The sequence below is a fragment of the Juglans microcarpa x Juglans regia genome, chromosome 1S, assembly GCF_004785595.1.
Source record: "Juglans microcarpa x Juglans regia isolate MS1-56 chromosome 1S, Jm3101_v1.0, whole genome shotgun sequence".
NCBI lineage: Eukaryota > Viridiplantae > Streptophyta > Magnoliopsida > Fagales > Juglandaceae > Juglans > Juglans microcarpa x Juglans regia.
In genome coordinates this window covers 26,444,708-26,460,670 of record NC_054595.1, presented here as the reverse complement: position 1 = coordinate 26,460,670, position 15,963 = coordinate 26,444,708, and the positions used below count along the sequence as shown (strand labels likewise).

The 15,963-nt window shown below is 36.5% G+C and overlaps 2 protein-coding genes across 3 annotated transcripts; both read right to left on the bottom strand.

The window, feature by feature from the left end:
- Window positions 1-2,712: 2,712 nt before the first annotated feature.
- LOC121246487 (cytochrome c oxidase subunit 5b-1, mitochondrial-like) lies at window positions 2,713-7,000 on the bottom strand. The gene is made up of 6 exons (XM_041144664.1): window positions 6,553-7,000; window positions 6,359-6,444; window positions 6,027-6,077; window positions 3,869-3,935; window positions 3,659-3,738; window positions 2,713-3,109 (listed from the first exon to the last, which is right to left on the bottom strand). The coding sequence occupies exons 1-6, from the start codon at window positions 6,695-6,697 to the stop codon at window positions 3,047-3,049; spliced, it is 492 nt and encodes a 163-aa protein (XP_041000598.1). The 5' UTR covers window positions 6,698-7,000; the 3' UTR covers window positions 2,713-3,046.
- Window positions 7,001-7,953: 953 nt separating this feature from the next.
- On the bottom strand, window positions 7,954-14,985 carry LOC121246486 ((6-4)DNA photolyase). Of its 2 annotated transcripts, XM_041144662.1 has the most exons (14): window positions 14,440-14,984; window positions 14,113-14,184; window positions 13,826-13,906; window positions 13,519-13,689; window positions 13,370-13,441; window positions 12,553-12,639; window positions 12,078-12,176; window positions 11,924-12,007; window positions 10,852-10,938; window positions 10,628-10,699; window positions 10,422-10,535; window positions 9,823-9,910; window positions 9,638-9,733; window positions 7,954-8,165 (listed from the first exon to the last, which is right to left on the bottom strand). In XM_041144662.1, exons 1-14 carry the CDS (start codon window positions 14,740-14,742, stop codon window positions 7,999-8,001), a joined length of 1,593 nt encoding a protein of 530 aa, XP_041000596.1. In that variant the 5' UTR covers window positions 14,743-14,984; the 3' UTR covers window positions 7,954-7,998. The 2 variants fall into 2 exon arrangements, with proteins under 2 accessions (XP_041000596.1, XP_041000597.1); XM_041144663.1 differs by lacking the exon at window positions 9,638-9,733 and having other exon boundaries at window positions 14,440-14,985.
- Between the last annotated feature and the right edge of the window lie 978 nt (window positions 14,986-15,963).

Genomic DNA, 15,963 nt, shown 5'->3' with positions numbered 1-15,963 from the left:
CATTAAGCCATCAAATTTGTTAACTTTGCCCGAAATTTGAAACATAAGTTACAATTTACCTTCTCGCTAAAATCTGACCGGAAAAGTTGGTGAAATAGTTGGATTTTAATGATTGAGCCTTAAAGGAAGAGGAAGAGACACTAAAAAAATGATCATTTATCTGTGGATTTCCCCCCCAGATGTCTTGATGCAACGAGTTCTACTTCTCTATAGTCTCAACTTAAAAGCAAAGCAGAATTTTTCAAGTTTTTGTCGTGTGCCTTGATTACATCACTAGAATATATAACATCCAATGGCTAAGTTTTCCAAACGGCCAGAGAGAGAGAGAGAGAGAGAGAGAGAGAGAGAGACACACACAGACAGAGAGTCCACTACACCTGCAATTTTCTTACACAGCTAATAAATCATTGAGTTTTTTAATACTTTCCAGCTGGGAACATAATATCAAATGCATATGGCTCGGAGCCTTGTCTGCATTTCAAATTGAGATACTCTGGTTCGGAGCCTTGCCTGCATTTCAAATTGAGATACTCTGCTCACTAAAATATGTAAAGTTGTAAACTAGATCAAAGTGCCATTGGCATATATACTGTCCTCAACTGCATAATTTTGATACGCAGACCCAAGAATAAGAAACACTATAGACCATAGACGAGGCAAAAAATAAGCTTTTTATGCATCTGGTCTGACCTATGGAGTTTTCATGCATGTAGGCATTAGTGAGAAAAATAAAAAAATCTCCGCCAGTTAAGTATAAATTCCAGATTTTCTTTTAGGTTGTGAAGAAAGAAGCTCTCATACCGTATAATATTCTTCTTGTGTTTATTTGCTATTTGATGGCATGAATGGAGCCATATATATATATATATATATATATATATATCTTCATTCATGCTGGACAGGGATGCTTGGGTGCTCTATGAGGTGTGCCGCGTTAAATATAAAATAAGTAATAAAATCTGCATCTCTCTATCAGCTTAAACTTTTGAGACAAGTAATAATTTCACATTGTATCAAAGCAGAGGTCCTGAGTTCAAATCCTGATTGTACACTCTATCAATTTAATTAAATATTTTATTTATTGGATTACTCATTGAGGAGGAGTCTGATCCACACGTGAAGATGAGTGTTAAGATATAAAATAAGTAATAAAATTTACTTCTTCTCAACAATTTAAACTTTTGAGACAAGTGATTATTTCACATGCGGTGATGGATGATAATGTGTTCTACACCCCAACTAGTGTATATAATTAAGTCGATACAAAGTAGCAAAAGTAAGCTAAATATATTACCCGTTGACTAAACACTTGGGGGAAATGAAAGTGGCTTTTTGTTAGTCAACTCCTTCCTTACCCCACAGACTACTAAAAAAGAATCAATGTCACTTCCAAAATAGGGTTAGATATTAGTTGGTGGGTTTGCTAGAAAGAGGACAACATATGCTGTTGGCACTTGGTGTTATTGGAGGACTAAAATACTTCCAACGCTGGATTTTTCCATATGTTCTATGGAATAATTGAGTACTTGTGCAAAAAGTCTAAACTTTTTTTACCAATTCATGTGTTTTTTTTAATCATTATTGTTAATGTGCAAAGCTGGCGAGCACAGGAAACAATACCATCTGGAGTAGACGTCAAGGTTTCTAATTTAAAAGATCATGCACGTACAACGCGCAAGCATTATACTATATCCCCCAAAACAGGAGGCTGCTGCTCATCTATTGACTAATTAGCATTTGAGAACCATGCCAAGAAAACTAGATATCTTTATGCTGTTTGTTTCAGGATCTATCATCAATTTGGATTAAATTAGTTAGTGAATGTGGGTTGAGAATCTAGATATAAAAAACTGTTGGGCGCTTTTTGGTATCTTTCCAAGTGTCAATTTGCTGAAGAAGGACCAACCCGATGAACCCAGATTCTGCTTCCAGGAAAAATAATAGACAAAAAGACAAATTTAACCAAAAAATATGACAAATTTAATCCAAATGATGTAACGATTGAAGAAGGTCCAAGTTATATTTGTGCATATAAACTAAAATGATTAGACAATATCATAATTAAAACTCCATAAAATCATTATAATAGGGAAAAAAAAAAAAAAAAACTTCTCATTTCAAAAAATAAATAAGAAAAAAAAATCATTCACCACCCTCTCATACTAAACCGGAACATTAAATAAAAACAACGTCCAAAACATTAATTCCTTCTTCAACAAATATGCTCTAAAACGAAACAAGGAAATGGCTAAATGTGTGGCTAGTTCGGTGAGGCTGTTGGTTAGTCATAAGCCTTAAGCTTGAAGTGGGCCTTGGGCTCGGCTTGATATGGACCATAAGTTGTAACCAAAACAGGCTATGAGCTTCATAATACATCGGTCCTAACCAAGTAGGTTACAGGCTTGATATGGACGAAGGTCCTATCTTTAGTAGATCACGGGCTTGAACCATAGGCCTACAGAAAGTGAGTCAAGCGCAGCAGAATACATTTATATACTACAACTAAAACCGCATGAAGATTGAAGATAATTACTGGCTGGCTCTCCTAAATGCTTTGAAAATAAAGAAAGAGCAAAAATAATGAGGTGAAACCAAAATCCAGCATTTTGTAGTGTTTTAAATACTACAGACCTTCGGTCTCAAAAAATAAAAAAAAAATACTACAGACCTTTAAACCATAAATGATAAAATATAAAAATTAAATGGAGTTGATGAGCGAGAACAGGATCGTACAACAGTTTTATTTGACGACGCATGCCTTTTGCTGGCTAGACCAAAAGGGAAAACACAATGAGTTGAAACTAAAAAAAAATAGTAGCCACCGATTATTTGGCAATTCATGACAGAAGACCAGCCTGTGTCTATTTTACCCACAGTGAACAGTCTATCTCAAACGTTGCAAGAACGAAAACCACGAGAACTAAGAACCAATCAAAACAACCAAAACTCTTTTTAAGGCTTTTGAATTCTGAAAGTTGTCTACGCTGGGAATTGCCTCCTCACCCCGCCAATATTTTATTCCAGCAGGAAAAATTGAAGACTGCAACTAGTGATGATGATCATCGTCACCGTGTCCATCTGGAGGTCCTCCAGGTCCAACCACTTCCAGCTGTGAAACGTTAAATGAAATAATTAGGGACACTCCACAATGCCGCTGAAACCAGCTAGGTATTTTTACTGTACAGTGTGACAAAGGCAGCACATGAGAAAAACTAATTGGTTTATTCAACCCAGGGCCATTCTAGAACTGATACACCAAAATTTAGTAACTAGTTTTCTGTACATTTGATTCTCCTCGAGTTCATCCAAGTCACACAGCTTATATGCATAGAAGTTGAAGCCCCAAAAAAAGGGGGTATAATCATCCAAAACTGATCTATACAGGATAATATATGTTTTTTTTTTCTTCAAACCCCAAGATAGAATCTGTATGGAATATAAACAGGTTAGGTGATGATCATGTTATAACCATGTAGCAATGTAAATCACATCTCAAACATGAATCCTATGTTTATCATGAAGCGACATGGGCCATAGAATCATATAGCTTATATTGAACATTCCCTAAATCTGTTCAGTATGTACAGGGTGAAGCTAACAGCACCATAGTCAAATTGGGTCCATGGGGTGGTCAATCCAAATTTGACAATCTACTTACCTCAAAATACTGTGAGCACACCGGGCATTCATGTGGCTTGCCTTTCTCCAGCCAAAACCAGAGAACATCATGTTCATCCTCTGCAATTCAAAAGCAAGAAAGTCGCACACAAGGGAAATCAATTAAACGAATTATTTCTTTCATGTATAAGGACAAGTATATGCACACACAAATGTAACAGAGAAATAGAGAAAATAAAGAGGCACCCACCGCCTTCACCTCCAGGGCATCCAACTATTCTCTTGTCATAGTAGGACTTGATAACTGCAGGAGAATCCTACAGGCCATACAACAGAGAGAAACAAATTAAAAAAGAAAAAGAAAAAGAAAGAAAAAACAAGTCCTGCATCAAAAACCATTTTACCCTTTAGGCAAAAACCAAATATAAACTAAAGAAAAAGACATCAACCAGGAAATGAAAATACGCCTCACAAGAAAGGCCTAGGCATAACAACTTCATAAAGTCATTAAATTTTACAAGTGTCAATGTCTACAAATATTAAAGCTACATCAAGAAGAAAGGCTTCAACTTAGGGAAGGAATGCTCGATGCCACCAAATGTCCTTACATTTCTTTCTATACAAAGGCACCGCGAGAAAAAGAATGAATAGTGAGAGATGTCATTTAATGATAACAGCTTCAAGAAAGTATTAGTAAACAGCATATCTTTACATAGAGACATGTCATTTACAGGATATACCCATGCTCACTATAAAGTCAAAGCATTATCCTAACATTTTAAAAAAGTCCACAAATAAAGTTTCAAGTACAATATATACAAGGAAGGCTTTCAAATTTGACTTAAAGATGGCACACCCTATCAAAACAATCATCCATATTCTTACCCTTGACTTCTTACACTAAGGCCTGGTTTGGTTACACAGACCAAGCCATTTCATCTCATCTAATCATTACAATTTTTCCAAACTCCAACACAAAATATAATAAGCAATTCAATTTTTTCAAATCTCAAAACAAAAGTTATATTAAAAAATTATATTCTAATAATATTTTATTCAACTTTCAACTTTAATCTCATCTCATCTGTGTAACCAAACGAGGCTTAAGGGTGTTCAAGAATTAAGAAATGCTGGCTTGAAGAAGCATGACACCCTATTTTTTATACGAGAAATCACACTTTACCCCCAATACAACCAAGTATTTGCAATATGGTACCAAACCACCAAAGCTTTCATTCAGCTCCCAATTTAAAATATGACAACAAATTAAGGCCTCGTTTGATTACACAGATGAAATGAGATAAAAATCTGTGAATAGTAATGAGATAATTTGTGAATCCTAGTACTTATCAAAAAACAAATTTGTGAATAGTAGTGAAATAGTTTGAGTTAAGTTTTTTATATGGTTTTGGGAAATGAGAGAAAAAGTTGAATAAAAAAATTATAAAGTTAAAAGAGGGTTAGAATATAATTTTTTATATTGTTTTAAGATTTGAAAAAGTTTTTTTTTTTTTTTTTTGTTTGGAAGTTTAGAAAAGTTGTAAAAATTAGGTAATGATTAGATGAAAAATTTGAGAATTTAAAAATTTGAAATTGGTGTTTGGATGTTGAGATAGGATGAGATGATTTCAAAAGTTTGTGAAACCAAACCAGGCCTAAAAGGTTTATAACTTTATTCATCTGATAAAGCATGTCACATGGTTAAAAATGGAATTCCTTTAAAGCAACTTTTCTTCTAGAAAAGGATCTCTTTACTTGTAAACTTCTTTCTGACCCCCCCCCCTCTCTCTCTCTCTTATATATGCTTAGATTTTTATAGTGAAGCAGGCAACAAGTGATCCTACAATTGCCCTATTACACTGGTTTTTTCATAAAATATCCTATTTACACCGAGCTTTACCAACAAATCGCTTTCAAATAAAGCCATCTACTTGCTCAAAAAGAGGCATCAACACTGAAATTTGCGTCAGTACAATTGAATACATCAGTGCAACGTAATTCTTCGATAATTTTTCTTTGATGAGTATAATTCTTCGATAATTTTTCTTTGATGAGTATAATTCTTGGATAAGTTTAAAATAAACAAAAAACAAATCAAAGAGGCAAAAATTATCAAACAAGAAGTCTTCAACGAAGTGACACACGCATGTAAGCCTGTAAGACTGCATGCTCCACAACAACATAATCAATTGCCATAGTATTAATTTTTTAAGGCTTTTGTCTCCATCATATATTTTCAAATAATAATTAAATCTACACTTTAAACCGCTAATATTGACGACCCATAAGCTCTAAATTATTGATTTATTTATATGAGGTGGTTGAGCCACATGTTCTTACCCAAAAGCGGGAGGGGGCATAACACAGGAAAAGAAGGAAACAAAATTGTTAAAAAAACTGAAACTAACCTTTGTACCGAAGGGACCATCTGGATGATCAATATCAACTACTTTTCTTCCCTGCACAAGCAAAACCAATCGAAATAAGAATCTTCCCTCAAACCCCAAGAATACACACAACATATCATTTGGTTACCTAAATTAAAATTGTATAAATATTAAAAGTGTAATAAATAACATTTAGGTTACTCCTTCCTTGAGCTTGATATAAAAACACGTTAGCTCTAGCTAAATTTTTTATTCATTTCCTTCCGATTTTCCCAGAAACCAAACAAGTCGAGAAATATAACCAATACTAAATAATTAATCGAATAATTGGATAAAACCAAAGAAATTAAAACCTCAAGCTCAGCTTGAAGCTCCTCACGCTCGTGCCCGGTCGCTATCGGCATTACATCTTCAACCTGCTTCTTCACTGCACCCTCCGCTACAAAACCAAAAAAAAACAAATCACATAAATCAACAATATGCACAAATGAAAACAGATGGGGATGTGAGGGGTTCCAAGGGAGGGGGATTAGGGTCGAGTGAACACCGGAGCTGACGCTGTAGTAGCGGAGATAGAAGTGAGAGGCGGATGGAGAAACGAGGGATCGGGTCGGTAAAGAAGCGGATCGAGGAGGGGTGGCGGCGGCGGCAGCTAGGGTTTTGAGTTGGGTAGAGAAAAGTCTCCGCCACATGCTGGTGAGACGGTGTTAGGCAGTGTTGGGAGAATGAGATCTCAGGTCACAGCCCCTACTCTCAGAGTTGTAATTTCCTCTCTTCTCGGCAGTGCGAAAGACTAGTTTCTACCTTTCTCTCTCTCTCTAAAAGCGACGAAAAATGGCAAAAGGGTGAGAGGGAGGCGGGGATGGTGGTGGGCACGAACTTGACACGTGTGGAGCGAAGTCGCACGTGCGAAAGGGCGAGGGGCCCACATTTGAATCTTTTTTATGACTCGGAATGGGCCTTTGCGTTGGGTTTCCAACTCATTTCCCGAGTGGCAAACAGAGCCGAGAAGGAAGTGATTCCTGGGCAACAATACATATGTTCTATAAGTAATTTTTTTTTTCATATATAAAAAAATATTATTTTTCGACTTAAATTTTATTATTTTTAAAAATGACTTAGAATAACCTGATTCTTAGATCGTCGTTAAGGATAGGAAATCTGATCGCAAGTTCTTCCTTCGAAATGTCAATGCAAGATGCCTACTGTGTTTTCTGCATCTTGTTGAGTTCATCATCCAAGGGTTTACCGGGTAAAAATGGTGAATCCGATGTCGTAAAAACCAGCACCGGCCGATTTTAACTCGACTTTTGCGCCATTTGGGATGAACTAGGGATTTCATGCTCAAAACTGAAGAAAAAATGACAGCAGAGTATCGAGATCCTACATCTGTAAGATATCAATTCTTGCGTCAAGTAATAGCAACTTCATTTCTGTGCTGAAAACAACAGGAAAAAAAAAAAAAAAAAGGGAAAAACCTGTTGGAAGAAGAAGAAAGGAAGAGAGTTGGGCAGCGTGGACCAGAAGCGAAGCACGCTGCACGAAATGAAGAGTTTGAATGGAAGGCCATCATCTTCCAAGGCTCTAAACTCTTTATTATGATAGTTGCTACTGGCCAAAAAAAGAAGATAATAGCAAGTGGCAGTACATGCAAGTACAATATATATATATAGAGAGAGAGAGAGAGAGAGAGTAGTACATGCAACATGACCAATCTAAGTACAACGGTACAAGTGTACAAGCGATAACACAAACCAAAATGTGGTACAAACCAAAAACATAGGTCTGGGTCATTTCATGAAGTTTTCCATTTCTTATAATGTCTAGGAATGTTCGCACAAGCTTTGAAAATGTCATCTATCACCGGAAGAATCATACTTGATTTTGCATGCACCTTGTTGACAGTCAAAATCCAGCAACTCCTTTCGTTCCATCATCCGGCAATGCCCAGCCAAAGAAAACAGCGACGATTTTGCTCTCGGCTAACTAACTTTTATCTTATCCTTTTATTTTTAGCTTCCTGTTCTGGATCTTCCTTCAATTTTCTTCTTAAGTTTCTAATATCTTCTTCACTCACCATGCCATTCAAGTCTTTGTTCAATGCATATGCTTCAGCCATCTTCCTCCTGCACTCTTTGCTTGCAGTATCATGAAGAACCACTGAAAGAGAATAAGGTTACAGTAAGCAAATAAGATGCTCGATGCCAAAAAAAATAAACATGTTCAAGGAAGAATACTTGAGCATAAAACAGGCTGCAATCAGCAACCTTTGTCTAACCAGCTCAACCCTCCTCAGCATTATAAACAGCAGTACAAGACAATTAGCGAAACAACTATTCATTTCGTCCTCCAAATATTCTCAAGAGTCCTTCAGCTTCTTTTCAAGCTCGCTATGGCTTCACAAATTTCTACTCAGACAAGGGAACCACTTTAAGTAACCATATTTTATTCTCCCAGAAAAGGCATGGAGCTCTGGACCAAGGACATTATTTTGTCGAATAAAACGGGGCAACACTTGCACATTAGCCAGCAGCCATAACATTCAGCTCCTCCTATACACCTAAAAGAAGAGTAGCTCTGAAATCTCCATGTCTCCAAATTTATACCAGAAAGGATTAAGTGAATTTTCAAGCCATTTGCTTCCAAACCCCTCTAGTTCCCAAGAATTTGCAAAGCAGCTTAAGTAGCTGCCCCGGAATACTATCAACCAGGACAAATAAGTGGAACTGGTCATACACCAAACTAAGGTGAGTTAATTTTTCTGATAGCAAGCTTGAAATCACACTTAGTACTGGGCCTCTACAAATCTTCTAAAAAATAAGAAAACACTTCATCACAGTATAAATTGTATCCAACGGCAAGGGACATAGCAAAGGCTTCAAAACCAATTAGGAAATCGTATAATTCCACGAACCTCCTAGATAACTTTATAATACCAGGATGTTTAGACGTAAACACAGTATTCCTCCCCCGTAAGAGATGGTTATCAATAAAATTTGGGATCTCATCCTCTTTTGTAAAAAATAAACTTAAAAAAGGTCTCACATTTAACCACTGATTCAAATAGATTCCAGAATGAAAGAAATCAATGCATATAAATTAGTCAGAAGCTTGTCACTAACAGGGGGCAAAAAGAAAATCAAAACCTTATCAGCCCCCAGAACAAGCCAATTTCAAGCCATTCAAATCTGTTTCTTCAGACAGGCAACAAGCAAGACAGACTTAAAGATGCAACTATATTCTTAGGGTCGATACAATGATCCAATGGGACAGCAACAAGTTCCAAATCACTAGTCTCATATCTGACAAAATATACAAAATTTTTATATTTAACAGTTTCTCCCAATTGCACCTCCCCAAAAAACTGAAGTCACCATTACTATAAACTTTTCACTCCCTACCCCATCCTTCGGATGGATTAAAGATAGATAGGCACAAACTTATAAACTCTTTCAACAGCTCAACAGAATAGTAATTGTATATGCCGGTCCCTTAAGCAAAAGGCTTAAGTGTTTGTCATCTCATCAGTGATTCCATGGTTCATTATGGATGAACATATGTGATAATGTGAATTACAGTCCGAGAACTAACAGAATGCAGTGCACACAACCAAAAAAATACACAGGGCTGACCTGGCTTTGGATAATCTCTTCCAATTATGCACTTAGCTTTAGTCTGAATACTTAGAGGAGCTGTCCATGGCTCATATATGTATTCCCTTGGCATATCTAGTCATTTTCATTTAATTGAAAAACTTTAAAAAGAGAATACAGCAACCAAAAAGAATATGGTGAAAGTGAGAGGAACCTGAACATACCTTTCAATATGGGAAGAAAATGCCTGATATAATCACCATTTGGGTCATACTTCTTTCCAAATGAGATTGGGGAGTAGATACGGTTATACTGGCAACCATTGAAAATATCAATATGTGAAAGAACCTTCGGCTAGCGGTCAATCAATTAAGGCTCCTTATGAAGCAACAAGTTAAAAGCATTCATTCCTAAATTCAAGCACTCAGGATCTCTCCAACCGACTCATTCATTCCAGCAGTGCAATACCAAGCTGAGCCATAAACAATACTGGCCTTACAAATGATTGAGGAATAATATAATTTGAACCAATTTATTCCAGAAGATAACATAATTCACCGGAAAATATCCACATGAAGCAATAGAAAGACCTAGATAAGATGATCCAGTTATCCAAAGCAATCACTATGTTTTCCGGAATTCATAGGATCATAATAATAGGTCAATTTTGTAGTTGACCAGCAATGTTAGCATGAATCACTCATACAGTAATGATTTTAAAGGTCCTATTCATGGATTGATGCTGAGATTCTAGTCAACTCCCCCTGATAGGCGATACCATTATGAGAGCTTGCAAATCATGGAAGTGACATATGCTCCATACCTGGTAAAAAAATGACGAACAGGAAAGCCATAGCCAGTTTCCATTGTTGATTGCCCAATCCGAATCAATCAGAAGCCTTTCAAAGACATCGCGTCCCTTTTCCCAATGAACAAACTATCAGGAAAAATTATTACTGTCAGGGAAGGGAAAAGAAAACGAAAAATAATGCAGGAAATTGATTTTCTAAGAACATCAAAATCATGTACCAGATCTCCACGAGTCAAAAAACATGCTACAGAATGCCGTGCTAGATGATGCATCCAACCCCACTTGCGGAGCTACAATAGCAAATATGTATGGATTTCAAAGATACTGCCTCGACGTGATGATGGAAATATAGAGAAAGCATATGGTTTGGTTGGAGCAGCAATGCAGCATTTTGGATTGGTATTAATATGCATATGCGGAAGAAGGATGCAACAGATCTGACCTGAACCATAATAGCATCAATCCAAGGGTATCCTGTCCTAGCATCCCTCCAAGCCGTCAGCAGTTCATCATCATCATTCCAAGGTATCTGCACCATCATGTCGACTATATTAATCTTAGGAAATGCCAATTTCCTTTCTTTTCCACAAAAAAGAAAAAGAATAAAAAACCGGCTTGAGGAATGGATTTAAAAGAACACACAAGAAACTGAAATTTGGACTTCACAAGCCAAAAAGGGAAAGATGACATATATGCACTACATCCATGCACGTGTATTTGCGTGCACATATAAAGTTGGCTATAAACTGAAGAATAACAAAAGCTGATATCTTGGCTCATGCTACTCATCCACTGGATTCGATATGTTAGCAAGCTTCAGGTTACCACTACTAATTATCAAGAAAAAGTTCCTTCAGACTGATTTATGAAACAGATTTTGAACCCTTCTATGTGTACCTTCTATCCTCTTTTTAGAAATTAGGGAGGCATGTGTTATTTATAAGTTATAATTAAAAAGTGCCTACCATCATAGATTAGGCTCCACTTATTCCAATATAAACATTTCCAAGCGAGTATATAATTAATTGAAACATTTTCATCGAAATGCTTTTTGGAGTTGTTGGTTTCTGTTTGAGACATTGAAAATAATTTTTATCAAACTGATTGAACAAATTAAACCAATAAAAGCAAGCCCATAGAAAGTAGGTAATGGCATGGTGATAGTGATGAGAGGATTGGAGGAGAGGAAAGGAGATGGTGGCGGTGGCATAGAAGAGACAAATACACACACACACACACACACACACACACAATGTTGATGGGAAGAGGGAGGTGGGGAAGAGGCACAAGGCTGGTCCAAAAAATAACTTGTGCTTCAGCAAAGCACGCTTTTTTTTTACAAAATAGTTTTGAGTATAAACTTACATTAAACAGTTGAACTAAATCCACAAAAATACGGAAAAGCATATTCTACTAAGTATGCTAAGATATTATTAATCAAAGGAAAAAGGAAGTTGAAAGCAAAATAAAATACGTCTGAAAAACTCTAACAGTAGCCTATCAGTGCAAGTTACCTGCTTGCATATTCTATTACCCCTCATCTGATCAAAATTAGGAGTGCCAAAAGCCACAGTGTAGAAAAAGTCTCGCCATAATAACTACACAGGTCAAAAGCAAATCTCAGTTTGCTGAATATAACAAAAATACAACAGCCAGATGCAGAATGACCTGTCCAAGAAGAGAAACTGGAGGTGATGTATGCCTTTTGACATTTTTATATACATCTTGAAGGCATTGGTAGAAAAACCTGCAAGAAAGACATCCAAACTGCAAAGGAGATTATAAATGGGATGAAAATATTTGAAGAAACACAGGCACAAGCATGAATCAACAATAATGGAGCTCTAAGAGTTTATTTTTCAGTACTCTCCTCCTTTGGACAGCTGTTATAAACTTTAATGGGTTATCCATGATTTTCTTGTATCTTTTTCTAGTTCAAGATAGGTGGTTTGTACACATCCTGTGTACATAAACTGCATCTTTTACGCTTATGAAATTGATAATATTCAAAAAAAAAAAAAAAACACACACGCACACTCACACAAGTATAAGTTTCTCTCAAATTCTTAAAGTTTTGTAAATTAAGCTCAAGCAACAGTAATTGAAACGATAAACAATATAGCTCTTCCTGTTCATAACTCACTTTCAAATAAGGTGATAGAACAGTTGTTGCTGGCTTTAGAAATGCAGAGGGATTACCCTTAGGCTTCTCAAAGGTTGCAACCCACTCCTACAACACAAATAGAAAGAAAAAGTGACAAATGCTAATAGCAACAGATAATGGATTCTCAGTTAAATCATTGGAGGGAACCATATCTAAGGAAAACTATGTAACAGCCCTAAGTTATGTTTTCTCTTGGGTAGCATACGAGCTAAATAAATCATCACCACAGAACACAGTGGACATACACAAGCTAAGTTAAACCTTCTTGTTTACAAACAAACTTCAAGATTCCTTCAGCTGAACCATGGCTGAGGCAGAAAGTAAGCCATGGTCCAGCTGTAGTAAAGGTAATTCTTTAATCCAGATGCATATACAAAGGATCTGATTGAAAAATATGGTAAACTAAGGTAAAAGGCTTGGCCAAGCGAATAGGAGTTAGAGAATTGTAGCCAGTAGTGATGTGAGGGACAAGATATATTGTATCAGTAAAAGGTTCCTCATCACTGTTACCCTGCAAATTCTTATCATTGAGCCCCACTACAAGGAGCTTTAAATTTATCTTACAATGGTATGCATCAACACATAATTATTTCGCAAATAAATACAGCTCATACAACAATACTGTAATTTTTGACATATGTAAGCAATGATCTTTAGCTCAAATCTTGGATAAAGATAAACAAGCAGGACCTTTTGACAGAGGATTTTACATTTCAGAAGGAAAGCAAGAATCTTTTATTGTCATGCACAAGGACAAAGTCAAAATTCACAGAAGTGCCCAAGCGGTACACCACACCTTGTCAATTTTTATTTCATTCAACCTCTTCAATGCTTCCGATTCACCACCTCTAAAAGGAGAACATTCATCCTGCATAAAACGTCTTCTTTCAAATTATTCTAAGAAAAGTTTTTTTTTTTTTTCTTGTAAAATGATATTTTCCAAACCTGTCCAATATCCACATAACCAAGTTCTTTGATTGTCGGGACTTCCGAGATCACACAACTTCCAACATCCCCAACAAGTGGAAGAGAAGAAAGTGTATGTGAGAGTGGGGATGAGGGTTGTCCAGCAAGCTTCACAAATGATTGATAGCTCAAAGGTGGCCTTCCCCCATTCTTTTCCAGACATGAGTCATCAGATTAGCCAGCAGTTAATAGAGAGGAAATGATATTCCTAAAAAGAAATAACAACGATCTAAAGTACTGAAGAGCCCAAACTCAATTGAAAACGAATTACAAATTTTGGACATACCTTTTGTATGATATCAGTGGGATTGAAGAGCGTATGACTCACAGGAGAGAAAACCTCAATTCCAGCAGTTGATGCGTAATTCTGTCAGAGCATACAAATTAACTCTCCATTTTACCATAATTAAGCAACGGGGAACACAACTATAATACTAGCTAAGGAACTGAAATACATCAAGCAGAATTGCACCGAAAATGCCACCGACCATTATATCTGGGAATCAAAACTGGCAAATAAAAAAAATGCCTACTTTAACCTTTCTGAACAAGTAAAGAAGAATTAATACTCACCTTAACTTTAAAATCTAAAGCTTGATAATAAGGCTCTGTGTCATATTCAAAGCAGAGCTTCTCTACTTCCCACTGCAAATAACAAAAACGAGAAGATACATAAATTAACCAAACCATGTGCAAAGATTATATGAGAGTACGAAATCTTTGTGATTTTTGCAACATCCACTTGTTCCTCTTAAGTGGGTAAAAAATTAAATAAAAACTATGTAACCGTTAAGATGAGCTTAAGCGACTAACCGGAACTGCTTCATGAAACATACTTTTTTCTCTTTTTTTTTTTAGAAAGAGAGACAGACAGACAGACAGAGATACAGACAGAGATACCTCCTTCAAGCAACGAATCAAAACCTCGCTCGGCTCGCCCTTCAACACCAACAACCTTGACCCGAGCTTCTTCAGGCTCGAGTCAAGATCCGCAAGGCTCTCGAGCAGGAAGTTAATCCGGTTAAGGCCTGCCCGCGCCGACCCGAGAGAGAAAGCGTTCTTATCGGGCTCCATGTAATGCGGATCGATCACGAACACAGGGTAGAGAAATTTGGTGCCCTCGGCGGCGTACTGGAGCGCCGGATTGTCGTGGATCCTAAGACCCTTCCGAAACCACATGAGTGAGCCCGACCCTGAAGCCATTAACAGGTTCAATTCTCAGACAGACAGACAGACAGAGCGAGAGAGGGAGGCAAAACCCCAAGTTTATGGAGTGAGCTTGAGCGGTTTAATTGGTTCGCGCCTTTGAATGGGCGAGTTGGAAATTGAAGGAGACAATGTCTAACGTGCGCCGTGGGGTTAGATAGGGAGGGAGAGGATTGAGGATAGTCCGGCGATACTTATTGAAGGGAAGGCCAAAGTGCACTGTGCGCAAACGGCGTAGGATAGAGTTGGCTTGGAAGCCAAGGAAAGTAGTGTGTATGACTCGCGCCACGTAGTCAGTTTAAAAGTGGGAGACGTTAGGCTCGCTGTGTGTGGCCGAAACTCGAAAGGTAATTTGGTCTTAGAAACGACGGCGTCCTGAGGAGCCGATCCCGATTGGTCGGAATTGACCCACCACCTGTCAATGCGCATATAGAGTTGCGTCTGATTTGATGAGTTGATACGATAGGGGTTGAGTTACTTTTTAGTAAATATTTGAGTTAAATTGAAATGAAATAAGTTATAAATGATTTAAGTTAAATGTTTTATGGGGTTTTAAAAATTGTGAGAGAAAACGTTAAATTGAATTACTTTTTGTATTTTATTTGAAATTTTTAAAAAGTTGTAATAATTAGATAATGATTATATAAAAAAGTTAAAAATTAAAAATTAAAAAGTGTTTTTGTTTGTAATATTTAGATATCAAGATTAGATAAAATGAGATAAAATAGATATATCTCTCTATCCAAACAAGGCCCTCAAGTAATGCGGATTACATAAGATCAATAGTAAATAGAATAGTCACGTTATAAGGTCTCTTTCCATGTAAAATAATGAACCTCTACTATATTTTTATGTTTATTGACAGGTGTGTAAATTCCGGACACTTCAATTGAAAGATTATTTTTATATTATGGCATTAAAATTATTTTTATAATCACTGATTTTTAATGTCTTACAATAAAACCGAAAGTATATTCATAATACAAAACGGATTGGCAATGGTTAAGCATGCCATACAACCATCTGAAAAAGGAACCATATTTTATTATTTTTAGAGCAAGTCAAGGTAGCACCAAGATCAATAGGTACTAGAAATATGAGTAATGTCACATGTAGTTGTGGAGTGCATAAACGCCGTACAATCATTTTAAAAAATAGTGAGATTTACTATTAAAAAATTATTTTTTTCAAGTGAATTTCGTATTTATTTTTTTTTTT

Coding starts and splice junctions, on each gene's coding strand:
- LOC121246486 (XM_041144662.1), bottom strand. CDS start 14,742: ATGGCTTCAGGGTCGGGCTCACTCATGTGGTTTCGGAAGGGTCTTAGG. Junction 13,442..13,518: donor GTTATGTGGATATTGGACAG/GTTTGGAAAATA, acceptor CGTTTTATGCAG/GATGAATGTTCTCCTTTTAG. Junction 10,700..10,851: donor TTGATGCTATTATGGTTCAG/GTCAGATCTGTT, acceptor TTGCTATTGTAG/CTCCGCAAGTGGGGTTGGAT.
- LOC121246487 (XM_041144664.1), bottom strand. CDS start 6,697: ATGTGGCGGAGACTTTTCTCTACCCAACTCAAAACCCTAGCTGCCGCC. Junction 6,445..6,552: donor CTACTACAGCGTCAGCTCCG/GTGTTCACTCGA, acceptor TTGGTTTTGTAG/CGGAGGGTGCAGTGAAGAAG. Junction 3,739..3,868: donor ATGCCCTGGAGGTGAAGGCG/GTGGGTGCCTCT, acceptor TTTGAATTGCAG/AGGATGAACATGATGTTCTC.